Source organism: Syngnathus floridae, chromosome 13, assembly GCF_059516105.1.
Source record: "Syngnathus floridae isolate MCC-2025c chromosome 13, RoL_Sflo_1.0, whole genome shotgun sequence".
Classification (NCBI taxonomy): Eukaryota; Metazoa; Chordata; class Actinopteri; order Syngnathiformes; family Syngnathidae; genus Syngnathus; species Syngnathus floridae.
The window spans coordinates 9728140-9754593 of record NC_142425.1 but is presented as its reverse complement, the minus strand read 5'-3'; the positions used below and the strand labels follow the sequence as shown (position 1 = coordinate 9754593).

The 26454-nt window shown below is 43.1% G+C and overlaps 3 protein-coding genes and 1 long non-coding RNA gene across 7 annotated transcripts in view; 3 read left to right on the top strand and 1 right to left on the bottom strand.

Moving 5' to 3' along the window:
* LOC148388581 (uncharacterized) overlaps positions 1-8723 on the top strand; it is a 29733-nt gene extending 21010 nt beyond the window's left edge. The window contains exon 5 of the long non-coding RNA XR_015862079.1: positions 6650-8723. This is a non-coding gene — a long non-coding RNA (uncharacterized LOC148388581). The remainder of the gene's footprint in view (positions 1-6649) is intronic.
* Positions 8724-9083: 360 nt separating this feature from the next.
* foxq2 (forkhead box Q2) lies at positions 9084-14906 on the bottom strand. The gene is made up of 2 exons (XM_088393969.1): positions 10838-14906; positions 9084-10175 (listed from the first exon to the last, which is right to left on the bottom strand). The coding sequence occupies exons 1-2, from the start codon at positions 11246-11248 to the stop codon at positions 9810-9812; spliced, it is 777 nt and encodes a 258-aa protein (XP_088250095.1). The 5' UTR covers positions 11249-14906; the 3' UTR covers positions 9084-9809.
* On the top strand, positions 12698-18558 carry pias4a (protein inhibitor of activated STAT, 4a). 4 transcript variants are annotated; one of them, XM_088393964.1, is made up of 11 exons: positions 12698-12851; positions 14448-14829; positions 15035-15119; positions 15207-15248; positions 15378-15468; positions 15561-15689; positions 15752-15857; positions 15945-16018; positions 16107-16267; positions 16432-16583; positions 16665-18558. In XM_088393964.1, exons 1-11 carry the CDS (start codon positions 12810-12812, stop codon positions 16937-16939), a joined length of 1539 nt encoding a protein of 512 aa, XP_088250090.1. In that variant the 5' UTR covers positions 12698-12809; the 3' UTR covers positions 16940-18558. The 4 variants fall into 4 exon arrangements, with proteins under 4 accessions (XP_088250090.1, XP_088250092.1, XP_088250091.1 ...); XM_088393966.1 differs by lacking the exon at positions 12698-12851 and adding an exon at positions 13285-13417; XM_088393965.1 differs by lacking the exon at positions 12698-12851 and adding an exon at positions 13437-13708.
* A 347-nt stretch (positions 18559-18905) lies between these two features.
* On the top strand, positions 18906-26253 carry map2k2a (mitogen-activated protein kinase kinase 2a). The gene is made up of 11 exons (XM_088394447.1): positions 18906-19745; positions 20246-20456; positions 21043-21189; positions 21266-21343; positions 21441-21492; positions 22515-22639; positions 23485-23698; positions 23767-23831; positions 23928-23989; positions 24540-24585; positions 24669-26253. Exons 1-11 carry the CDS (start codon positions 19657-19659, stop codon positions 24777-24779), a joined length of 1200 nt encoding a protein of 399 aa, XP_088250573.1. The 5' UTR covers positions 18906-19656; the 3' UTR covers positions 24780-26253.
* The last annotated feature ends 201 nt before the right edge of the window (positions 26254-26454 follow it).

Genomic DNA, 26454 nt, shown 5'->3' with positions numbered 1-26454 from the left:
TCCACTTTGAAAACATCAAGAGTTGTTTTTTGGGGGGGGGTTATTCTCGCAAGTACGAAATGCAGTTTTACAGAAGTCTGAATTGTGCAAGTATGTTGAAACAATTTTAAAAAAAGTAGTGTAGTGGTTCACATAGTTGACTTCCATGCAGCTGGGATGAGATCATAGTTTGAAATACACTTCCACTCCGGCCAATCCTTCAAACTGATATTACATTTGCCCTCATCAAATCCAAGATCAATTCTCATTTACAAAAAAATATGCATTTAATAACTTCACCTTCATTTTATGCCAATATCATTTTTTTCCCTTCATTCCAGACCATCCTCTGCAGTGTTTATCTTTATAGTCACCCACATAAACCTCAGACATAAACCCGAGCTGTGAGTGGAGTCAAACCATCAAATCTGCGCCGGGCATAAATGAGATATAATAAAGTTGAAGCCTAAATAAAGCTCCAGCCCGCTTGTGTTTTGTTTTCCTGCCGCCCTCGGCGGGGCACCGTCTGCTTACTAATGCTAAAAAACTCACTTTCAGTTTGGGCACAAGTTTAGGATGGAAAGCAGACAAATGATTAAATTAAGGAGAGAAGACATGTTGGATTCCACTCTATTTTCTTGAGACTAAAGTATAAAAACAACGGAAGCTGTACCTAGATAAAAAATCAAACAAAAGAAGAGAACATATTCAAAATAATAAGACACTAAAATGAGTCCAATGTTGTGTTCAATGTCAAGAAATACATTTTTGGAGATGTTTGAAGAGTGACTGCCTGACTCCAAAATAAAATACAACACTCACCTGACACACAACGGTCGAACCAATAAAAAATGACTATGTGAAGAACTATTTGAATGACTCCAGATCACCACGAGGATTTTCCAGAGTCCATTTTGTTGGTTTGTGAGTGAAACCAAGTACACGGGGCATCATGCATGTGGGGGCTGTAAACAAGACGTTAGATCGCAGATGCGGTTAGCGCAGCACTCAGTAAACACCCCCTGAGAGGAACCTATCCCTCAGTAAAAATTCAGCTGTAAATAATGTATTGAATGCAAAGTTAAGGTCCGCGGGGAGATATGGATGGGCTCATTACTCTTTTAGTTCGCCGGGCCTTTTACGCCGTCTGCGCGCCTCTCCGCAATCGACTGACCCTCGTTCTGTTTTGATTTAAAGATGCTTTTACCTGCGGATATTGTTGTGGATAGAAGTTTTTTTTTTTTTTCTCTACACACGGCCCAGAGGTTTTTTTTTTCAGATGGTGCCACCACCTTGTTGCACGTGTGAGTGTATGCACTGTGTATTATCAGGGGCCCTGCGTCCGGTCCGGGGTGCATTGATCCCCGGAGCAGGATGTCAAACATTTTAACGGCGATTTGGTCTTAGTGCAAGTGGGCCGTTAATGCATTAAAAATCGTTTGGTCCCTAACTGTCCAGAGCAACACAAGAATACCCCCTATTGCTGGAACACACCTCAGCCTCCCCCCCTCCTCCCTCCACCTCCTGTTTCCAGCCACGTCCCTCACATCCTCGGTCTCAATCAATCTTTACGACACCCGGTTGCATCTCGCTAATGTTTCCGGACTTGACCGTATCCCCGCTCAAAAATTCTTAATTAAGCCCGTTCTGTATGTTTACCGTTGGGCAAATGACAACCTGACGGGGGCTAATAAAACAACATTGTCAGGAGCACGGGCGTTGACCTCGGCTTATCTACCTCCATCCTCCATATTTTCTACCTCACAGGCTTTTGGATGGTAGGTTGCTTGGTCTTGTTCAACGTTGTCCATGTGACTATTTGTATAAAAGCAGGGGTGAGGAACCTGTGGCTCGGGGGCCAGTTATGGCCTGCCAAAAGCATTTCATTCTACAAACTAGTGGAACTTTTACTCCAAGCCCCAAAATACAAAATTTCCCTATCAATCCATTTTCTGAATTGTTTATCTTGTTTGGAATCACAGAAAGATGAAGCCCATTTTATCAGATTACACCCTGAACTGGTCACCAGTCAGTCACAGGGCATAGACAGAGACTGATCAACCATATATTATATTTGTACGGCCAAACAAACGAGCAGCTTCAAAATGGCTTTGTTTTTAATGCATTTTTGTTTTGCTAATTGACAATGACACCATCTACCGGTCAAGGGTTGAATTACACCAAAAATAAATACGCATTAGACCAACGTGGCAATTTTAAGTGCACAAAAATATACAATATAAAACATAAAAAATTGTAAATGCTATTCTGCCCACACATCAGCAACTTATACAGTAGATACAACACAAAAATACAAAATAGACATTTTGTACATGTTATAAAAAGTCAAAATAGAAAAAAAAAAGTTCTCCACCCGTTCCGAGCGTTCAAATGTCATTACGCTCGACACATCTCTGTAACACAAGCTACTGGCTTCTCATCAGCGTTGATTAAGATTCATGCAGCCACCTTGCCTGCACGTCAACTCTTCCAGCTATGAGTCATGCGCATCAGCATCTCTCTTCATTTGGCTATCGACTGGCGCTGTGTTCTCACATCGGGGCGATCCATAGAGCACCGTGCGGCGCCTGTATTATATCTCCATTTCTGTTGGGTTTTGTACAGCCGCTCCCGTGAGTCCGCTTGATGGAGTGGCGGAGAGCCGAGAGATGTTTAAGCAACAAACCGCAATGCCAAATGGAATGACCTTATCATTAAATGATTGCAATATTAAGTCTCCGCTTCATAAATAAAGCAAAACGAGCCCATTTGAAATTAACAAGGGTTCACCAGCAGTTCACGTCATCAAACTGGGAATTCAAGAGACTCATTATTGCAAAAGAAAAGGCCAGAAGATACTAACGTGTTCGATAAAATTAAAATGAATTTTGTTGAACTTTACTTTGGGTTATTATTCGTGTAACTTTAGCATTTTGTCCTAATCAAGCAAAAGAGGCTACTAAATATTGTAAATCCAGATATATCTATTTTTGCTGGATAATTGAACTACAAGATTTTTTTTCCTCTCGCATTATCATTTTTGAAAGTTAATTATTATTACTTAGGGTACATTTTCTGAAATATACATTACTGGCCCCATTTTTTACATTTACACTCGCAAATCTAACCCAAATCCATTTACTTCCCACACGAATGAAATGTGATCTGCCGAAATAGAATACCATTTTCCTCAAAGTGCAGCCAGTAACTCTAAATGCACTCAGCACTTTATTGGCTGTAAAATCCGTTACAAGGAATTAAGTGAAATGACACACAGACACTGTTTAAGCAGACCTTCTTTTAAAGCAACGTGTTATATAAAATTGACTTTTTAATTGCTTGTGTTATAAGTAGTTGTATCTTTCCACTCATTAAATGTGAAATTAAACAACTAAGTCATTTTTGTCATATTTGTTGTAAAGTCAGCCACCGTGCAAGAAACTGGCTCATATCTCCAAAAACTCTCTTGACTTGTATTCCCAGGCAGACATCTGCTGTATGCAAAAAGGCCTCAGTTTGCAAATGTGTGGACAAGAACTCCTGACACTGCACTCGATGTCGTGTGTGTGTTCGAATGTTGCGTTACATCAGCTGACAGGTGTGAAGCCCCCTGTGGGGCGCCACTGTTGCCGTCTTCCACTTGGCTAAACATGTTCGCCACATCGGAGGTGTAACAAATCCATTCCTGGCTGCCAGACTGAGAAAGCATGTGTGTTTGAGTGTGTGCAGGTGATCACAGGTTGTTGGATTTTTTTTCCCTCAGTGTGAAGTGTCGACGTCTTTAGAGTGGTTAATAAGAGGGGAGGTTGAGGAGAGTGTCAGGCAGGCTCTGGTGAAGAGTCCTCAAGCCTTTCACTTGTGTGTTGCGTTGACACCTCTTAACCTCGCTCTGTCGTCTCTCTTACTCACACACACACACACAGACACACACTATTGACACTTGCCACCTATAGAGCTGCATCCACTGTAGTTATATTTGTCTTACTATACAACTTTTTTTTTTTTTTTTCCCAACGGGAATAAAATATGTCTTTGTCACCGGCTAGTGTAAGTGGCATGGAGGTCAAATGAGAAGAGGTCAGAGTTCACGGTGTAGTGGGTCCTGTTAAAATACCTTTTAGCCTCCTTCAGGGATATTATGTAATGGCTCGGGGAATTAGCTCTGGCTCCGGGTTGGCTGATTTGTGGCGTGTGATATACGTGCCAGATGTTTATTCATTCGGCTTTTTAGGAGAGGGGTCAAGTTGATATGCCGCTTGTTGTTTGAAGCATATGAATTAACACTAAACAACAATTTTGGTCTTTTAGGGCCACCGTAGATCCCTTTGTGACTGATATATTTGAGAAAAAATATCCAAGTGGTTGGGCCTAATCAATATATTGAAAGCATTTGAATATCAATACTAACCAAACGCGTTGTCTTCAATCTTTATTTTTAATACAGTGATAATAAGCGTATTAATTTTAATAAGCATCCGTTCGATAGCCTCGGAATGTGAGCGATGGTGGCCCATTTTTGCACGCCATTGATCACTGCCTTTTCTTCCCTCTTTGTCCCTTCTCCTCCACACACATGCACACACACACACACATGCGTACACACACTGTAAAATTCATCCTTGGGCAAGCTAACTGCACGCACCACCTTTTATCAGTCCACAACTGTTAAATTAATAAACTGATATTGACGAGCTATCAGCCCAGGGTGGGGGATAAATAATTTGGGTAACAGAATGTTCAAGTCACATGACTTTAACACACCATTCTGTAATTATTCCCCACGAGGAACCGAGTAAACAAGCAGAACACACAAGAAGAATCAGAAGGTGCATTAATTGCATATTCAAATTTAATTGCTGCTCTATAAGGTCTTTCTGAATCCTTTGTTGCTTCATTTAGCGACAATATTGTGAAAATATATTCGCATCTATAAGTACAGGTATTGATGTCAAAGTCGTTAAATTCTGGAATTTTCCCGTGTGGGACAAATAATAAAACAAATAAGATACTGTTTGTGTTGTTTTCATATAATTTCATCAATAATGCTAAAGACGTACCACACTGAATTTGAAATGTAATTCATTGTAATGATATTACAAATAATACACTATTTTCTTTAATTATTTTATAAATGTTTTTTTTTTTTTAAATATACAAGGTATATTCTAAAGCAGGTTAATGTTTTTCTAGTCTTTGAAACCAAAATGAAGTTCCAGAAGATCGGAGAGGGTACACTTAACCTGCATATCCATTATTATTTACATAATGTTCTTTTTTGTGGCATTTCGGTTTAGTGGTGCGCCGTGAGAATTTTCTAATAAGTTTGGCAAACGTTACATTTTTAAATTGTTGTGTCCGGTGATACGCACAAAGACAGATGAATCTAAATCATAGAAAACTATAAATATCCCAGCATATGAGATACTGTAGCCTTCAAGGCCATGGGAATATAGCGATCATTACGAGCGGCGATCATAATCATCACCGTAGCTAGTGTTAGCCTGGCAGACATCACCGCAGTTTACCCAGAAGGCCGTTGCAGCAGCAGCAAATGCAAATTTATACGATATTGAGCTTTTCTGCTATTTTGCCGTGAGCGAGGAACACGCATACACGCACATATACGCACACACTACCTGCTGAAGTGCAATGTGTGACTCAGTCAGATGAATTTCCTCCAGCTGATGGTCAAATGCAAATGATGGAGAAAAAAAAAAAAGGGAGGGAGGGGTGGGGCGAGTGCAAATCATGGAAGTGCTCCTGTCTCCCTCCGGCCATTGCTGACCTTTCGCCCCCCTAGCCATGGTCCTAAATGTCAGAGGTCACCCAACGGGGTCAGCAGGGAGTAGCACTGGCTGAAGATGTATCGCCATGGCAACGCTCAGGCCATAAGAGATGGGGAGTTGGAAGGGTTTTTTTTGCCTCATGGACTGAAATTTCTGTAACACACACATGTGTATGGTTCGAAATTGCAAATGGGTTTTTTTCTACCAGCGGGAGTCTGGAAGCTGGGTTGAATTCAAACTTTCATTTTGTGGTAACTCAAAATATAAGAAGTAAATCTGCAGCCAGTATGGCAAACCCACTTGGACAAATTACATCAAATTTAGATCAGATTTTATTGGTTCTTAGTCTCAATTTTTTTTAAATAAATTGGGCTAAAGTGCTAATACACATATTCCTTGATGACGGTGGCTGTCTCCTCTCCTATTATTTTAAATTACAAAAATATAATTATAAAACAAAAAGTCCGGATATGCTGAACCGCGAGAATAGAGCGGCCCAATTGAATAGCTTTCATGTGTTTTAGTGAAGAGGCCCAGATTTCACTCTGATATTTTTATTTCAGCATATATAGCGTACAATTCGCGACGTTTTTATTGCTCGAGAGGTTGGAAAACACAAATAACGAGCATTTTTCCTTGTAACTGTGCGGACCTCAGATGTACCCAATCTTGTGTCCAGCATCACTGAACGAGCATTTGCTTGCATCTAGCGACATCTAGTGGCTGGATGAGATTTTGCGTGCATTTTGAGGAATCGGGAGAGACGGAAGAGGAGGAGATAAGGTGTGGAGGGGAAGCCCAGGAGACTTGCGTTTATCCCGAGGGACCTCCTCCGGTCGATGGCTCGTCCCACCATATGTCTGATCACAGCTGTCAATCAACAGGTCAAGGCGGCTCGTGGGGATGCAGGCCCTCTGCAGGGAGATCAAACAACGGACCTGAGGGATGACAGATACAGATGGAAGGAGAAAAAAGGCAATAAAACATTGCCTCAAAGATGGTAACGATGCACTGGGAGGCAAATTATTGTTAACAGTAATCTGCAGAATAGGCGCCTCGCATTGCCATCGATTGACTATTAAAGGGCCTTTGAAGGGAGACGTGCTATTGTTCATGGCGGGACATGAGGAGAAAATAGCAGCTGCGTGGTTGGTTGGTTGGGCTGCTTCTGCTGTGTCCTAGAAGCCTTAAATAGTGCTCTGCCTACTTCTTGCATGTAATCATGGTTCCGAATAGACAGGCAATTTCGACTCCTGCTGCCTCTAATATGCCCGCTCGTCTTTCTTGGGGCAGCATTTTACACTATTCATCCATCAGGCACTTTTTTGTGATATATTTAGATGTGATTTTTTTTCCATCTTAAAAAAAACATTTTATTTTAATATGAACTGTAAATTAAAAATCCTTGCCTATTTAAGATACTGTTCCTTCTGTTAGTCCCATAATGGGAACATTTTTATACACAATAATGATAATAATTTGTGGGAATATATTCAAACCACATAGTCTAATATGATACGTTTAATTGGTTTAAAATTAGAAATAGTACCTCATGGTACCTGGTTTTGTCCATTTTGGGGCCTTTTCGTGTGTGGTCAAACTGGAAGAAAATCAGCCTTGGAATGCTGCGCATTCAAAGACGGCCATAATGTTTCATCGCCATCGCAGCGGGGTTGATCTTCTTAGCTCACTCTCTGCTAATCAGGAACATCTTTGGGCACTAATCTATGCACCCCCTGCACCCTTCCGCCCATCTTATTAGATTAACAAAATAGCATATACACACACACACACACATACACACACACATCTCGTGACCTCATTTGCCTTGAAATGTAGTTACACATTGTTTGAAACGTGTTAAACTTCCTCTAAGGCTCTACGAGCTTGTTAAAAAAATAAAAAGATAAATATCATGCAAACTATAATTGCAGCAAGGGATGTGTAGTGCGTTTGTAAAATTGCTTCAAGCATGCACTGGTTTGCACTGATTGTTCAGAATGTGCAAATGGCTTATTCAGAGTGCACCAAAAAAGTAGTGCCAAGGCGCAGTACAGATGGAAATAGAGATGGAAATAATTCAAACACAAGCTGCTAATTTTGTAACATAGGCTGCATTAGAAATTAATAGGAGGCCGAAAACCTCTTCTAACTATGGAGATTTTTTTTTTAGTATTGTGTGTGCGTGTGTGTGTGTGTGTGTGTGTACACACAGCAAACATATGCAACCAAATTAAAGCCTTAAAGCTGGTGAATTGAAGAGGATTTGAAGCGGAGAGCAATTCATGGGAATTAAGCAAATTAGGTCTCCAATTAGCACTTAACATTGAATAGGCAGATTTGGTCGACCGGCAAGACCTCCCAACCCCCCACCAAAAAAAAAAAAAAATTAATTAGCCAGATTTGATGAGCATCATAATTCATCACGGTCATCATAACATCACACATTTTGCTCTTTCCTTCCAAATCCCTCGTTCATGCGTTTATGATCAAATTTCACCCCAAATATTGCGTTATTGGAATATTTGATTATTTGCCGTGACAAACAAAGTTGACAAAAGTCAACGCGTAACCTTTAATCCTCTTAGGCAGCGTGGATGTAAATACCAATCACAGCCAGTCCGAGAGGAATTTCACTATTGATAATAAAATAGACATCAGTATTGCAAAGCTTCTTTTAATTAACAGTGGACTTTGTTAGCTAAAAAAAATGTCATCAGAGGTGTTCTCAAATTTTTAACCCATTACATGTGATTGAGATTGTGATTAGATAATGTCTTTGTCTTGGTGAAGCAGCATGTGGCTCATTGGCCAAAATTGTGTGTTTTCTCCCCAATCCAATGAAAAATTTTTGGTGTTTCCTATTTATTAGATTAAATTATTTATTGTCACAATAACCCAGCACAATGTTGTGTTTTTGCTTCATGCTTCCTCACCGATGAATGAGTGACCTCGCCTCTCTCCATCCTTCCCTTTTCTCAGCCCCTTCCCCTCTTTCTTCAGCAGTGGTGGCGGATTACGGCGCGTGATAATCTTCCTCTTTCTTGAAACTGCTTGGGATTCCCCAGATTATCCGGCCTCATACACTCAGGAGTCGGCTTTGGAAAGCCCACAGCCCCGGCCCCTGGCGCCAGCCGCCGATTTGAGTCTCTTATGCGGCAGGAGATTTTGCATCCCGACAGCTTTGGACTAATTAGCATGTGACGCCGGGTGGCGGTGTTAGCAGCGGGCTCACTTTTAGTGCCTTCCCAACACACACACTCACACACACACACACACACGCGCGCACACACACACACACATAGATGCCCAGAGTGATCACAATGTGACAATTTAATGTGATTTAATATTGCCTGAACAAAACATTTTATTTGCTTTATTAAAAAAACATTTGTACAGGCAAGTGCAATTGGCTTCATATATTTTAACTTTGGTTATTTATACAAAATTGCATACAGTAGTGTGCAAAATTCTAATTTTCCAGTCGCTGCGTCTTTAATTGGCCCATGATCTGTACTAGTTATTATTACAGTATTTCAAATTAAATACCATAGTTTTTTGACAGATTCTAAAAGTTCCCATTCCAACAGGAAGACAACTTCACATATTTGCCTTTCAAGTTTTTTGAAATTCTTTGGTGTGTTGCAGTAGATCGGCTTCTTTAACCAACTCAGAGAAAAAAAATCACAGGCTGCACTCTCAAAATTAAATCTTCAATACTATACCAAGAACTGAAGACTGTTCAAATTACATCACGGTATCAGAAAGAAATATTGGAGCAACAATCAAGTCGGAAATTGTGCCTGCTTAAATTCTCATAGACCCAAAAAATGTGAGAGAAAATACAAATTAAATCATTATACCAGAAAATAACTAATATTTTAAAAAAGTTACTTTTTACTCACATTTTGGGTTTCACTTTTGTTTTGTTAGACACGTGAACTTTTTATAAACAAATATCAATAGCGACATAAACAAATCTTAACATTCCAGTAAATCAATGCCAAACTGATCATAATCCCGCTAAATTATATTAGTTCATCCTTAAGGTCCAGAGACATGCAGGTCAAGGTGAAAGCCTGGTACTTGGACACTGGACCAAGGCCAGTAGAGTCTTGGGGCCAAACAGGGTAACGGCAGTGCACGGGTTTGCGGGCAGCACCAGCAGGATGCTCGCTGGTGACGGGCGAGTTGATACGACGAGCTGAGGGGCAAGAGCGGGAGTTGCCCCGCCGCCCTGCGGACCCTCCGTCGCGTCCTCCGGCAATGATAGTCCCCGTTGGAAAAGTCCTTGTAGTTTGACGGATGGACGGCCCAGAAGTGGCCTTTACCGTTTTCGCTTCGTCCGGCTTTGATGAAGCAGTCGTTGAGGGACAGGTTGTGTCGAACACTGTTTCTCCAGTTTTTATCCTGCCATGACACAAGAGTTGACAAAAAGGCCATGGTTAATTCCAAACGGTGGGCGTTAAGTTGATCTCCTTTGAGATGTCACCTTGCCCCGTTCTTGGCATGGCTCGCGTGAGGATGGCGTGTCAACGCGGGGTATGATCTCGACAAGAGACGACACCCGGCGTTACGTTTTTAGCATGTCGAACCGGGCGATCAAGCGTAATCCAATAGACCCATCTTCAATCTGCCACACCGCCTAGCGCACCTGCTAAAGGCGGGAAGCGGTTTGCAACCTAGCAACCGGATTACATTATTTGCCAATTTGCCAACAATGGGATCGCGCTTAATTGTTTAACCACTCAAGACAGATTACTCGAGCCAAGTAGGTCGCTTTGTTGGCGAAAATGGCCCGACAACAACTTTACGTCTATCGTCTGAAGCTTGTTTAACGAAATTCTCCGGGTCGCCAGATCATCAGGTGTCAATTATTTACGACTAATACGATTAATTTTCTCACGTCGTATGGTGATTCCACTAGATGGCGGAAGAAACCCATTCCAACAACAGAAGAAGTCATTTCACACATTTGAAATCGAGTTATCGTTCTGGCATCGTTTTTGCCATGATATTTTTCGATCAAAAAGTTTCTGAAAGAATAATGATGAGGTAGGAGTGGAAGATACCTTGCTCTTGAAGTAAGGGTAGTGGTCCATGATCCACTGATAGATGTCGCACAACAGCAACTTCTTCTGCTCCGACGCCAGGATGGCCTTGGAGATGAGGGCGATGTACGACTGGTTTGGTTTTTCGTCGCATATGGCGGCAGCTCTCACGTCCTCCTCCCCCTCCTCTCGTCGTTCTCCATCCCCCTCCTCTCTTCTGACCTCCCTTTCTCCGGTCTCTGCTGACCTCTCCTGTACGGCGACCACCTTTTTGGGTTTGCGACCATCGAGCGACCTCCACTCATCCGTCGGTTCAGAATCTTTGGCTCCCTTATTGAACAGGAGGTAGTCGATGGTGAAGCTCAGCCCGAGTCGCTCTCTGCCGCTCTTGTCCTCCGTCGTCGTCTCCGGTGTTAAATAACTAGCACTCATGACTGACAACTCGTTGGTTACCTTTCAGCTGATAGGTGGAAATTTCTCTACGTACTTCGGAGAAGTTTTTACAGCATGGCCCGATCGATGGGTCACCCTTGGCTGCTCTCGTCCGAGTCGTAGCGTTGATAAGATTACCGATAAAGATGAGCTTCTCAAGTGTCGTTAACCTTGATGCGCTCATCGACGACACGATCTCAATCGCGTGCAAAATGACGTCAGTCCGTAAAGGTTAAACGCAGCGGGCTTTTTTTGAAACACGAAATTTTTTAACCCAGCGTCGAGACCTCTTCGGTTAGCCTGACTTTCCACAATCCTCCTAAATCAAAGTTGGGCTTCACACTATTTATATGACCACAAATTGATCCCTCACAGAAAGGGGCAAAGGAGGCACAGGGGAGGTCGAGGTAGGGGGTCTCAATTTAGGCGGATTATTTTTATTAACCTAAGTAAATCTGTGTAATTACGGGAGATTAAACACTCAGGACTGTGCGAGACACGGAGCACCGGGGATGCATGCTGTAGAGTCAAAGGCCCTTTAGATGCCACTGTTATCCTGTTAAAGTTGTTTTGGCCAGTTGGGGAGGCCGTCCAAAGACTTACTGCAATTACATTGGAGCAGTAATTAAACTTTTTCCACCATTAATGTGACTTACAAGCTGTGCAACTACTTGGAAAAAACTTTGGAATCTTTGGAGGAAATCTAAAAAATAAATAAGGTGATCGTCGTCTTTAGACTTAACTTCTACTTTTAAGTAAGTAAGTACTCTTTATTGGGTACTAGTTAAATAGGTTGATAGATATTATTTTGTATTGCATTTAGTTTTTCTCTCATTGAGTTTTTATTTAATTATAAGTCTGTAATCACTCAGTCAATAAATTATGCCCCTACCTATATTGCCTGTTAGGGTTGGTTGTTTATTTTTATTTCTTCTATTAACTGTGTGTTAACCATGTGAGACCTTTTGGTGAGAAGTGCTGTATGAACATAAAATAATAATCTATATGTACTTATTATATTTGTCTCTGTTTATTTGAAGAGTTGTAAAATCAATTGCACATTTCTGAGTTTGACCTGCATTCATCACTGCTATTTTCTGGCAAATTGTAACTGTGCAGACAATTTACTGTGTCGGTTTAACTCGAGGGAGGAATTGGACCATGTTGCCCTCTTCTGTTTCAAATGAGGAACTCAATGTGTCATTTAAGGCCAATTTTAGTCCGTCTGTTGCATGTATAATCCTGGTAATGATCAATAACTTTCGTAAGAACTGCAAACAAGAAATTGAATGTACAAGTGGATATGATGAGCAAAGTGATGAGAAACAAAGGACTAGGTCACGCCCTATTGTGTCGGCGTCACACCTTTGAATGAAGAGCCTCACTTTATTGGCCTATTTTAACGTGGAGTGGGCGGAAAAATAAAGTACAGGGCGTAATGACATAATATTGCTATTCTATCAATTGATCAGCGGCGCTCGAGGGGAGTATCTTTGCCATATACTGTCGGAAAACCAGGAGTGGATCATAAAAGGGAGTGGATAACAATTCGATTTTCTATATGAATCTATTTTTTGGAAGCAAACATGACACCGCGTGGAATGTGAGTTTGGGCACCGTCTGGCAACGTGTTGGCATTGGAGAATAAATGTTATATTGCTGATTCCGTGTGTTTTTTTACATGTTGGCCGCGCTGCAGACAAAGCACCGAGTGCACATTTCCACAGCCCGGAGTGGATTTTTTAGTTCGGACGGGATTCCGTCGCACCATGCGACCTGATCCACTTGACATCCCGCGGTTTACATTCAGGATGGATTTAAAGTCAAACTGCGGCTCTATTTGAGCAAATCGCGGTATTATTAACACGTATAACCGTGAATATTTGAATGTTGTCACTGGTTGCGTTACGAGTGGACACCGGGGCCTAATTTGGAAAACAGACCCGTCTCTTAGTATTTTTTAAAAAGTTACACTGTAACTTTAAAAGACACTGGGCCCACCCATTTAGAAAGAAGCGCTTCAGGTCCAGGCAAATACCCCTCAGCGATTGGCCGAGAGGAACTGTCTGTCAAAAATAATTCGCACCCCATTGGTGAAACACTAGCAGTCGGCTGGGACTCTCGCGGTACTGCTGCGTGAAGATGGCGGCCGAACTGGTGGAGGCGATGGCAAGTAGAGCCTCATTCGCTTTAATTCAATAGGAAGCCGGGCGCGGGAGTGTATGTCGATCACCCGGGGCCGACGCCGAGTGCCACGGCGGCTTTGTGTAAAAACGACATAAAAGCGCGTACTGTCACGAATGTGGCGTAATAGGGTCGCGGCGAAAGCGACTAGCCTCTTCTGCTAACGTCGCTTTCTACCCAGTTAACTTAGCAAGCACGAAGGGTTAGCTTCCTAGCATCACGCTGGCTCCAAAGAAGACGCCGAAAATGAATGATGGCCATCATAGCGCACTTGAGGTCGTCTGTGCAATCTCACTTTTATACGTTTATAATTGCTTGTCGCTGATATTATCTCTTGTGTTACGCGCTTAGTTTGGCCAGCTATGCACCTGTCAAAACGCTCGCTTGCCATGATTGAGAACCGAAAAGGCAGTTTTCTCAGCATAGCTAGCCGGCTCGCAGCGCAGCTTCCATAGATAATGTTTAAATGAGGGTGCATTGGAACGGAACTAACTTAGTGTTCCTTTCTCGTCAAATAGATCAACCATATGATCTATTTGCAACTTGTTGTCAGCGTTTAAACATTGTTTACCTACCGCTGTTGAGTTAGCACCGCCGATGCTAATGTCTTCCATGTAAACATCGGTAATACTTTTTACATACTCATGCGGTATTTTTTTTAATGGGAAATATATAAAGCACATAATGTCTACATGGTGCCAAGAAAGCTTTTATTAGCACCACATTCGACGTAAGTAACATTTCAGTATGGATATAAACGCTTTTCAATGGATTGTATATTGTGTTGGAGGTAAATGAAGTGGCGCATGATTATCTGGCAAGTTCAAGACGTCAGGAGTGCGTTTTAGTGAGTTATTTACTCTATTGTCTTTATATATACAAAATTCATCTGTGCTGTCATGGCCTTAATATATTTGTTCTCGTTGAAAACGTGATCGAGATTTATCAATTTTTTTGACTAAATTATTATCACAAGGAATTCTTGTATTAATCGAATATTTTCTTGTCTATCCAGAATATGGTCAAAAGTTTCCGGGTGTCCGACCTGCAGACACTGCTGGCCTCTATGGGCCGTAGCAAGAGCGGCTTAAAGCAGGACCTGGTGGGCCGGGCGTTGAGGCTGGTCCAGACGGAATACAGCCCCGAGCTGCTCAAGAACGTGCGACAGCTCTACGAGTCGCGCTTCCCCAGAACGTCCGGATGGCTGGCGGCGCGGCGACCGGAGGGCATCCCTGTTTCTTACTCGTCCCTCAATTCGGCCCCGTCTGCCACCTCTCAGGGCGTTGAATACATCAACGGCATCTCCAAACCAATGGCCACGGCGGCACCGGAGGTCAAACTCGTGCCGCTGCCCTTCTATCAGACTTTGGAAACACTGCTGCCACCTACAGAGCTCAGTGAGTATGCACTTACCCCATACGCAGGAGTTAGCCAACTCAAGTTTTGAGACAGAGTGCACTAGATGTAGTATGTTGCACATAAAGTGAATGTCCCTTTCTTTATGACAAGCTGTCTCTCAAGTCTAAAGACATTACAGAGAAAAAGGCCCCTGGCTATTGTTTACAGATATAGGCTATAACTGTTGTTGATGTGTTTTGACAGTTGCCCAGAATAACGAGAAACTGCAAGACAGTCAGTGCATATTTGATTTAACACCAAGTCAAGCAGACCAAATCAGAAACGCAAGGTAGGCATGTGGAGTGTTCCCCCCAAATAGTTTTTTTTTTTGTCCTTTTGAGCCTGTGGTATAACTTGATGTCTTTGATTATTGCAGCGAAATTCGCCCAGGAATTAGATCGATCCAAGTGGTTCTTAGGTAAGAATAAAGCGCTAATAAATTGTATCACTTAAAATAGTCTGAGCCAGCACATACTAATCATTCACTGAAATCAAAATCATTGTAGATTGTTTCATTCTTACACTGGGAACCTTTTCTGTGTTTCAGAATATGTTACACGGACTCCATTGGGGTTCAGGAGGACCAGTATCCTCCCAACATCGCTGTTAAAGTCAACCAGTCTTATTGTCATGTTCCTGTGAGTTCTAGTAAAGTGTGACAGAAATATCACTGGCTTTGTTTATAAAAAAAAAAAAAAAAATTGCTCATTATTTTTCATTTCTTCTTCAGGGCTACTATCCATCTAACAAGCCTGGTGTGGAACCCCGCCGGCCTTGCCGCCCTGTGAACATAACTCCTTGGTTGCATCTTTCCACCGTCACCAACAGAATCACTGTCACCTGGGGAAACTTTGGAAAGGTCTGCGTCGGGTTCAGGGAAACTTATTTTGATGGCCATATACTCATGACTTTGTTTTTCAGCGGTACTCGGTGGCCGTGTACTTAGTGAGGATGTTCACTGCGGCCGACCTCTTCAGCCAGCTCAAACTCTGCTCCGTTGAGAGTGCAGAGCGCTGTCGCGAGCGCAGTGAGTTTTCATCTTTTACTTTTCTGTTAATATCTTGCCCAAAATTGTTTGCGATAATGTTTTTTTTTTTTATGTGTTTATTTGTAGTTCAAGACAAGTTACGTTTTGACCCGGAGAGTGAGATTGCCACTACAGGTCTTCGGGTTTCGCTCATTTGTCCAGTGAGTTGATGTTGATTTAAAGTTCTCTTCAATGTTTTCCTAATATGAACAATGACTTTAATTCTTGCCCACTTCCTTGTCTCCTCAGCTGGTAAAGATGCGGATCGGCGTGCCGTGTCGAGTTCTAACCTGCGCCCATCTACAGTGTTTCGACGCAGTCTTCTTCCTGCAGATGAATGAGAAGAAGCCCACGTGGACCTGCCCTGTGTGTGACAAGCCGGCTCCCTTTGAGCTGCTCACTATTGACGGGTAAGCTGGTGCCCATTTCAAAAACGCTCCAACACTCCTAATGTAGTACTTCCCTAAACTACTTGGAAATAACCCTTTTTTTTTTTTTGGACAACATTTTATCGCCACTGATCTCATTGTCCCACAAAATCAAAAATAGCAAGGGCTCGCTATGCATGTTCCAGGTTGATGTCCGAGATCCTGAAAGAGACAAACGAGGATATCGAGGAGATCGAGTACCTGACTGACGGCTCCTGGCAACCCATCACCGACGACAAGGAGAAGGAAAAGGAAAGAGAACGCAGCGACACGCCGGAGTTCTCCATGGTCGATATGTGTACGTGGAAAGCACTCGTTCTGTATTCACATTGCACAGATTTTTCCGGAATGCACTTGAAGTGACACTGAAACTTTGCAGGTGTTCCCGAGACAAACGGCCACTCGCCAGCCCACAGCAGCACCAGCCTGTCGGGCAAATCCGGAGGGGGCGCCACGGCGGGCGTCGTCAGCGGAGGGCCCGCCGCGCCGCCCGGAGGCGTGGTGGTGGATCTGACTCTTGACTCGTCCTCTGAGGAGGAAGGTGGCGGGGGCGGCGGCGGCGGCGACAGCGAGGACACTGAGGACAGCGCCGACAGCCCCGCCACTAAGAGAGGCCGATACAACTACGACAAGGACTTGGTCACCGCGTACTGACCCCCGCAGCTACTCAACCCCTCCCTCGTCCCCTCTCATGGCTTTGACAAGGACGGGGTTGAAAGCACGGAAAATGGAACAGTAATACACTAGACACAGTGACCCCCCTCCTCCCTATCATCAAAAAACATCACAGCCTTTTAGCAGTTCCACACTCGCGTAACAAACCTTCAGTCTAGCGTCGTCAAGATTCCCGTTTGCACTCGACTTGACCACTGGAAGCCGACAACTTATGGCTCAACATCATCCTGCAGCCAATACTGTACTTCAATGAGAGAATTTCAATGCATTGCCCCCTCCCCTCACGTCCTACGTACCCCTTTCTTGACTTAATCTTTTTTGCTGTCTGACCAGGAAGAAAAAGCTCTCCACAGCACCGTGCATCAGATTTTTGGCACATTTGTGCTACTCAGTTCAAGGTGGAATGGAAGAAAAAAAGAAAAATGGCAAAAGAATAATATGAACGTGATGCAAACCTCTCCTGTGGCATGAATTATTATTTTTTTTTTGGTTAGAATTTAATTCATTTTAATTTTCAGTGAAGATCATCACTGACCCGGATGTGTGAAAATGTCCATTTCCTTGGTTATTTTATTTTGCCCCTTTTTAGATTGAGAAAAAAAGAAAAACTACCTCAGTCATTACACTCTCAGCAGACTAATCTGAACGAGTAAAAGACAGACTCTGATGGCCATTTTACACTGGATTTTTTTTTTCCTGTTTTTAATTACATTATTCTATGCAGGTCATCTTTAGTGGCATCAGTGCTGTTGGCTTGCTTCTACTTTTGAGATCTTCTCACAGGAAATGGTTGAAGTACTGCAGCCTTTAGCTGTACAGTTAGCAGGAGAGGCGCTCTGCTCTGCTAGTTCCTCTTTATGCAGAAGTATCTAAATTATTCACAAATGCTGTTATCCTCGCCCACTTTCCTTGCATTTATGTACATTCGATTGCATTGTTCAGTTAATGAACCTTGTGTGTGGTTTGGAGCTTGAGCTGTCTTCATCTTCATGACTTTGCTGTTTTGCAGTGGCTTTCAAATGTCTTGACTAATCCAAACACAAGCAACGTCCTCCACCCGCAATCCTCCAGTTCAACTCTCATAGGACTTTTTAATTTGGGACCCGGAGCCGTTTGCACACTTTTTGTTTATTACTTTAAAGCCATTGGGTAGTGAGTATTCCTCCAAACACCTGCTAGAGCACAAGGACCAGGAATTGGGAACGTTGGACACTCGTTGGGCCTAACAGGGAATGATAAAGATGAGCTCCTCATCGATATGGATTTTGGTTGTAAAGTTAGTTTAATCTGATCTTCCAGCTTGTTTCTCACCCTCACTCGTTCCTCATAATCTGTCTCTCCAGGTTATTCTCGGAAGTACCCACCGGTGTAAATTTGCTTCTATGGAACTGAGCCAGATGTTTTCTTTTTGGGTGAGGGCGAGTGCGAGGGGCCGGGTGTCTGGTTGTGACTACAGTACGTTGTGGCATCTTTTACGGTAAATGCATAAGGTTGCATGGACAGATGCTTACAATCCATGATGTAAATGTTTTTCTTTTGTTGTCGTTTTTTTATATGTTCATATTAAAAGTCAATAAAATTTAAATGATATTTTATTATTAAGACTCAAATTGCTTCCAGTTGTTCCGACAGGCAAAACCAGAAGGGAAGATGATGTCTGAGGACTTAAAGGGTGTGTGGTTCAATTCCAGATGCTCACTCAGCCTTGAGGATATGATTGTACAATTTAACAAAGATGGAATTCTAACAGCTGTAATTGGTGTATGGAATTAAAAGTCCAGTTCTCTAAAACTTGGCTGTTTATTTTATTAGGATCCAGAAACTGTAGTGATATATGTCTTCATGTGATGTGTCATTTTATTGTCTCAATGTTGCAAAAATGTGAGTATATTTATTACCTTCATGTTCAGTTCCCTTATATGACCACTAGGCGGCAGCAATGTGTACACGGCATTGACTTGATAAAGTGGCACGAAAGCGACGTCGTCCGGTTATGATTAGTTAAAACTCGTGATTCCAATATTTCAAAGTAGTGTTATTGTGTTTAACTCGCGATTTATTTTTCTTTACAACTTTTTAGTTTGGACCTGATACTCTCCCTGAAGTGACGGGATCTCCTTGTGGGTGTCACTCAGGTCTGCCGCTTCCTGTATTGACGGACCACCACCAGTCACAGACGAAAGCTCTGCCACCTGGCCACAGAGCCTTCCCCCCCAGCCCGGTTGTAACTTTGCGGAGGGACACCAGACGACCACCTACAGCCGCCCCCCGGTGCTACCGTCGGTTATACGGGGGGGAAAACGTGGCGGGCCGCTGAGTCTCGCGGATTCCCTTTTCCGGTAGCACTAGCTTGGTGGCTAATGGCTAGCAGCAGGTAGATAACCCCGATAAGAAGCCTCTAAAAAAGAGCAATGCGCTCACCTCGAATAGTATAATCATATTGAAAGGACATTTTAATTAAAAACGCCTCGATATGTCACGTTTTAGCCAAACATTGGAGTGACACGGCTCGTGAAAGTGTCATCTATTCGCTGACGTTAGCCAGCTAATTCGTTAGCCACCTAGACGTGATCCTGTTGCTTGCTAGCGAACGAGGGAAGGGCCACTTTGCCACAACTGCTCGGCCCGGTGCGGTTTAGTTCGTTTTTTTTGGGACAATATTTGAGTTTTAAGACAGTTTCCCTGCCACATCTGAGATGGCCCCCAAAAGAAGACCGGTTCCGTTGAATATAACGCCCATTGGAGAAGGGCAGCCCACCTCAAACACCACTGATGCTGCATCTGAGTGAGTACCACGACATTGATTCCCAAATATTGTTTTTTTTAAATTTATTTTTATGAATGTGTGTATCTTTATATAAGGATCAGCACTGTGTAATAGTGGCTGGCACGTCTGCCTCGCAGTCCTCTCCTTCAAACCTTGGCACTGGTCTCGGTTTGTGGAGTTTCCATGCTTTCCTCCCACATTCCAGAAACATGCATATTAGGTTCTTTGAATACTCCATCAGGATTGTCAAACCCAAATCAGAGTTATACTTGGCCTTGGTGTGGTGGTTCTTTTTATACCAAGTCCACCTATAAGCAATGCTTAGCTCTCCATCATGACCATTGTTAAAGTTCAGTAGTTGTTTAAAATGTGGTGACCAGTCCAGGTTGGACCCCCCCTCACCCAAAGTCAGCTGGGATGGACTCCAGCTACCCCGTGCCCCTAATGTAGACAAGCATTGCAGAAAATGGATAGCTTAAGCTTTACATAATGTTGCCCGACCATGTTGCCTGTTACAGAGCAAACCTCGAGGCCTTACAAAAGAAGCTGGGAGAGCTGGACCTGGATGAGCAACAGAAGATGCGACTCGAAGCCTTTCTCACTCAGAAAGCGCAGGTCGGAGAGCTCAAGGATGAGGACTTTGACCCAATCTGCGAACTGGGGGCCGGGAACGGAGGGGTGGTCAACAAGGTCCGCCACAAGCCTTCGGGTCTGGTCATGGCTCGCAAGGTGAGGACGAGTGAACATGGACATTTCGGCATTTTTGTCACTCTCAGCAGTGGCACTAGTAATGGCCGTAGAAAATATTAATAAAATATAGTAATGCAGTATAATATATAAAACAGTAAAACACACAAGTGAGCAGTTTGGCAGATGTAGAACAATGAATTAAAAGTGGCTTAAAGCCATTCTCAGTTGACATTTATTGTTAAACTAAAAATTAAAAAGAGAATTCCAAGTTGTGTGTTTAAAACAACACTATCACTTTGAAAGTAGCTGCGACCAGTAGGGGGCGCATTTTGATGTAGGCCCACCCAGTTTGTTGCCTCAACAGGCTGCTTGTACAAAATGCTGAGTATGCATAAAAGTACTACACCATGCCCACAACTCTGGAGTTGTTGTTTCTGTTTTTAAGTATGAGCAGGTTGGAGTGAATGTGTGTCGTTTAGCTTGTGTTTAAAATTTACTTCAATATATTTTCTATCATGAACATGTTCGATCAGAAAGCCTTTATTGTCTTGTATGGTGCAGATCCAACGAAATTGGACAAATGCACAGTTAACCATCAGCTAATTTCCCCCCTCTTCCGTCTCAGTTGATCCACTTGGAAATCAAGCCGGCCATCAGGAACCAGATCATCAGAGAGCTTCAAGTCCTGCACAAGTGCAACTCGCCGTATATCGTGGGCTTCTACGGCGCCTTCTACAGCGACGGCGAGATTAGCATCTGTATGGAGCACATGGTGAGATGCCTTCACACACAGTTAACCTTTTTTAAATCTTTCAAATTCTTAATATTGAAGTGTCTTGTCTCTGTAGGATGGTGGATCCTTGGACCAGGTTCTGAAGGAAGCCAGAAGAATTCCAGAGGAAGTCTTGGGCAAAGTTAGCATAGCTGTACGTATTGAGTCAGTTTCATCTTATTCAAATCATTTTGACCACATGGTCTGACACACAATCCTGTTGTTTATGTCTGTGTGTTGTTGTTTATTAGGTGTTGAGAGGTTTAGCCTACCTGCGGGAGAAACATCAGATCATGCACAGAGGTACAAAAATAAATCCTTAGCGGAACATTTTGGAACCGGCCCAAGTTTACACACTCAAATTGGATTCACCCGCCTCATTGTGACAATTTATGTGGGCATTAAGTTGTCATTTGTTTTTCTATTATGAGTTGGCAACTGTGTATGAAGTGTGTCGACTTGCCTCGGGGTGAGCGGTACTGCAGAACATGAGTGAACTCGGCGGTAATTACAACCTCTCAAATGTGATTATGAGCAACCTCGCCCCGTTGTACCCTTCTCTGGTTTGCTCCCTCCTTCGCTTTTCTTTTTGTTCCCTCGATTCTTCATGCCATCACTTTGTCACTCGCTACTGCGATGACCTTGGTTGCTTGCAGACAGTCACACGCCTCAAAGAACGCCCTTCAGGGACGCACGGAAACATTAGCATACATCCTTCATAGTGCATATTTTTGTTTTATCGAACCACTAAATATGACAACATCGAGCCTACACGGTTGCTGTCTTCTGATCTTCACGCTGCAATTTTCCAACTTCTTATTAGAGATGTAGCAAAGGCAAGGCGGCGCCTGTGTGTAAGGGTGTCCCGCAATGTCAAGACATGGGTGTGAAGTTAACCACCTGACGCTCGCTGCGCCCACCCTGTTGTGTCGAACGCAATATTCGCCGTCCGACAAGTATTTGGCACGTCACAGCATCTGCTTGTGTTACAGTAGGAGGCTGTGTGAAATCACGCACAGTTGTGGCAATACCCACTTGGCTCCCTGTGATGATAATAATAATATTAATAATAGTAGTAGTAACAATAATACACATACCAATTTTTAACTTTTTTTTTTTTTTCTCAACGGTGGGTGAAAGCAGATTCCAGGAAACAGATGCGTGACGACTTATCGAATACTGATCATTGCTTTCGACACAAAAGGATGCCAAGAGCAGCAGATTGATTTGTGATACGTTTTATCTTGAATCCAAAATGTGAAGTGTATATGAAGTTCTTCTGGATCTTGTTTCTGCCCCTACCTCACCCCTCACCTGCCACATAGATGTGAAGCCCTCCAATATTCTGGTCAACTCTCGCGGGGAGATCAAGCTGTGCGACTTCGGAGTGAGCGGCCAGCTCATAGATTCCATGGCCAACTCCTTTGTCGGAACGCGTTCCTACATGTCGGTGAGTCAGCTCTGCGCCCCCACCCCGTTTCCTCTGGCCCCATCCCCACTTTCCTTCCCTTTCTTTCTCACTCCCCTGCCAAGAGGCGAGGGCCGTGCCCAGGAGAGCATTATTTGGCACATATGTCGGCGACTGTGTCCTTTTCCTCCCTCGCTGTTCTTTCTCGGCCCGTGGGCACCTGGTCCGTGCAAGCCTCCGGCCTACTAAGCATCGGCGCGATTGAGCACCCGTTATTTTTCAACACTTTTCTAAAACACCATGGGTGCGGAATAAATTCCTTCAACATGTACTGGCAGCAAGTGTAACTCATAACAGACCAAGCCAACATTTCTACAATGGCAAACAGAAGAAAAGGGTGTAGACACGAAGATTGATAGTAGACACCAATAATGTAGGAACGAGTACGATTTTTTTGTTTTCTGCAAAAATCAGAAGAATCGACATTTTTGTCGTTCTGCAAAATCCATAAAAGTCAATGTGTAACTAACAAATGATGTTCCCATCTATCACCTCAGGCATTTGGAATCGGAAGAGGTAGGAGATTATCACGGTGGGCACGGCAATAAGATGTCATACAAAGAAGACAAGCCAAAAAAATATCATTGGTCGTGACGAATGCTGAACACTTTGGAAAGTCTTGGCCTCTGGCTCGAATTTTCCAGGAGCACCTTTTGGTTTTTAGTAACCAAAAATGCAATTTTGAGTGCGGACAAAAGGCGAACACACACTAACTGGCCCTATCCGTCCCTTCTGCCATTTGCACCGCTCTCCCAGCGCTGTTTCGGTCTTTGCCCAAACCTTCTGTCCCTTTGACGTATATACTGTACCATGTGCTACCTCGACAGCCGGAGAGACTGCAGGGCACCCACTACTCCGTTCAGTCGGATGTATGGAGCATGGGTCTGTCCCTTGTGGAGCTGGCCATCGGCCGCTACCCCATCCCCCCACCAGACGCCAAGGAATTGGAGGCCATCTTTGGTCGGCCCGTCCTGGACGGGAGCGAGGGAGAGCCTCACGGCAACGTGCAGAGGCCCAGACCACCAGGGAGGCCTGTGAGCGGTAGGAAAAATGGCATTGTTTACCTTTCTGCCGTAGCTTCCTGGATTTCATGCGTATCGTTGGCACAGGACACGGGATGGACTGCCGACCCGCCATGGCCATCTTTGAACTTTTGGACTATATTGTGAATGAGGTCTGAGGAAAAACACTGTGCACAAATGTATCAAATGATCAAAATGTTGATGTATTTTGAATGACATGATTTTGTTTTGAATTGTTTTCTCTTCAGCCTCCTCCTAAACTGCCCCACGGCGTGTTCACCAATGACTTCCAAGACTTTGTCACAAAATGGTGAGTTGTCAAAATGCGAGTGGTGGCGTTGACCAATTAGATTGATTGCACATAGCGACTGAAAACCGTGACCGTATATTGGGGTTTGAGTCCCCGAAACTTCAATAATAAAATGTGGATATGGCCAAGTGAGATCTAGGGAGGTGTTTAAGGGTGTGTACACATAAAACACGACACGCCAAAAAAAAAAAAACTTCCTCATTTCAACCAGTGCACACTTTGCAGCTGAATACTGGTCACGTGTTCGGAGTGTGACAACACAAGTGAGAATAAGTATTTGGATTAGGATAATACAATTTTGCATACCTTTCTGAATCTATTTGTTGATTTCAGAAAAAAAAAATCAATCAGAAAAGTCCATGACTTGATCTGAGAAAAGTTCTAAAAAGGAGTGACTCTAATTCAAGTCTAGGTGATTACTTTAGCCACTAATTTGATCAACCTCTATTGTTTAATTTCATGAAAACATTATTGCTGTCATTGTTTTTCAAGTAATTGAGAACTGGTAGCAGTTTGCGGTCATTTTTGTGACCTTTTTTTGTGTTTACAGCTTGATCAAAAATCCAGCCGAAAGGGCCGATCTGAAGATGCTGATTGTGAGTGACTCGCCTTACTTTTTTTTTTTCCCCCCCAAACTATTTGCCCTTGTTTAAATAACCACTTTTCCTTGTTGTTTCAGAGTCACGTATTCATCAAGCGATCCGAAGTGGAGGAAGTGAACTTTGCCGGCTGGTTGTGCAAAACCATGAACCTCAACCAGCCCAGCACCCCCACCCGAGGCACTGAGTGAAGCCCGCCCGCCCCTCCCACCTCGAGCACTGCCCTCGTCACACCGCTGGGTCTTGCTTGCATATTCACTTACATTCTCTTGTACAATCTTTCACACACACACACACACATTGACACTTTTCTCATGTTGTTTTTGGGCTTAAAAACGGTTCCGGCTTCCTTTCATGTATTTGTTCACCAGCAGCAGCTGCAGGGCTCTCGAGTCGTCGTACTGTAAGACCACAAGCTTCACCAGGCCAATGTCACCTTCCACTCGGCTGCAGGGGAGGGGGGGGGCGGTTAACGCTTTGATTGACATTTGTTTTATTCTAGCTCTTTTCTATGGCAACGGTTGATAGCAGCAGCGAAACAGACAGGGCGAACCGAAACGTAGTCAAATCGAAATAGGTTGTGATCAACATTTATTTACGCAGACCTCTTTTTGTCAAACTAATGACCCCGAAACGATCTGCCATATTGTAATTACATTTGTTATGGATAGTGTGCGGTAAAGATGGGCACAGTCAATTGAATTTTTTTTGCTCTTTTTTTTTTTTTTGGGAGATGGGGTGGGCTGGGGTTAAACAATTGATCGCTCTGAGGATCACAAACCAAAGAGGATACTCGCACTTATCAATGCCTGATCAGTACCCCTCCTTTGTGTTGGCACATTCACGAAGAACGTTGCACTTTGGATGAAATTCGGTGCAGTTGCGTTGACATTGTTTCCTCATACATTTCAATCACACTCTCCGGTAAGAGGCCAAGGAGAGGCCAGGAATAATATACCGCGTCTTTGAATAACGCCGAGAAAACAATGATTCAAAATGTATTCATGGGATGCTATAGCATGGTTTAATCTTTCTTATACTGTGCGTGTATTTTGTTTTAATGGTGCGGATGGTCCAGCTGGTGTTTTGAAGAGAACCCTCTGTGCTATCAATATAAATCATTTTCGTTCGCTAATATTTTGTTTTCTTTGTTGTTGATCTGTACTTTTCTCCCTCCCTGAGGTGAACTTGGTTACGCTCCCCACTGTGGCACGCCAAAAGCATCCGGCAGACTTGGCTTGTCCTTTCCGGGAAAACCTCACACACCTTTAAAGCAACGTTGCGGTTTAATTGGACGTTAAGCTTGAGGCAAAGATTTCACAAGTACAAAATAGGGTTCAACTGAGCATTGTTACCCGGGTCAGTGTTGGTCACATGCTGGTGGTGTTGCTAGCCTTGCTCGAACTCTTGCATTTTTTTTTTTTTCCTCTCTGCTTTTTTGGCTGCCAGCTCTTATTCTCCAAACTTTCAAACAATGTGCATTTGTTCAGAGCAAAAAAAGATGTGTCACAAAAACTACAGGAGTACTATTTTGCAGTCTTAATATACAACCTTTTTTGATTTATGTAAATGACAAGGAAAATAGTCATTTATGATAATATAAAAATGTGTTGGATATGGTTCTAATGTATAAAAGGATAAAATAAAACTTATTTGTGAATGTAAGTTATATGAAGTCTAATGTGTTGCTAATGTTTTTTCCAAATGACTCATTTGCCTATTGTGATTAACCTGAAATGACAATTTATTCCCCCTTATTATGCAAATTTTCTTCCATTGTCACTAATGACGGCAAGTGCAATATTGATCCTGGGTGGTGTAAAGGGGAAAAAAAACACTTGCATTTATAAGTGTATGTAATTATTT

Coding starts and splice junctions, on each gene's coding strand:
- foxq2 (XM_088393969.1), bottom strand. CDS start 11,248: ATGAGTGCTAGTTATTTAACACCGGAGACGACGACGGAGGACAAGAGC. Junction 10,176..10,837: donor ACCCTTACTTCAAGAGCAAG/GTATCTTCCACT, acceptor GTGTCATGGCAG/GATAAAAACTGGAGAAACAG.
- pias4a (XM_088393964.1), top strand. CDS start 12,810: ATGAATCTATTTTTTGGAAGCAAACATGACACCGCGTGGAAT. Junction 15,690..15,751: donor CCTGGGGAAACTTTGGAAAG/GTCTGCGTCGGG, acceptor TTTGTTTTTCAG/CGGTACTCGGTGGCCGTGTA. Junction 16,019..16,106: donor GGGTTTCGCTCATTTGTCCA/GTGAGTTGATGT, acceptor TTGTCTCCTCAG/CTGGTAAAGATGCGGATCGG.
- map2k2a (XM_088394447.1), top strand. CDS start 19,657: ATGGCCCCCAAAAGAAGACCGGTTCCGTTGAATATAACGCCCATTGGA. Junction 19,746..20,245: donor ACCACTGATGCTGCATCTGA/GTGAGTACCACG, acceptor TGCCTGTTACAG/AGCAAACCTCGAGGCCTTAC. Junction 21,190..21,265: donor GCATCTGTATGGAGCACATG/GTGAGATGCCTT, acceptor TTGTCTCTGTAG/GATGGTGGATCCTTGGACCA.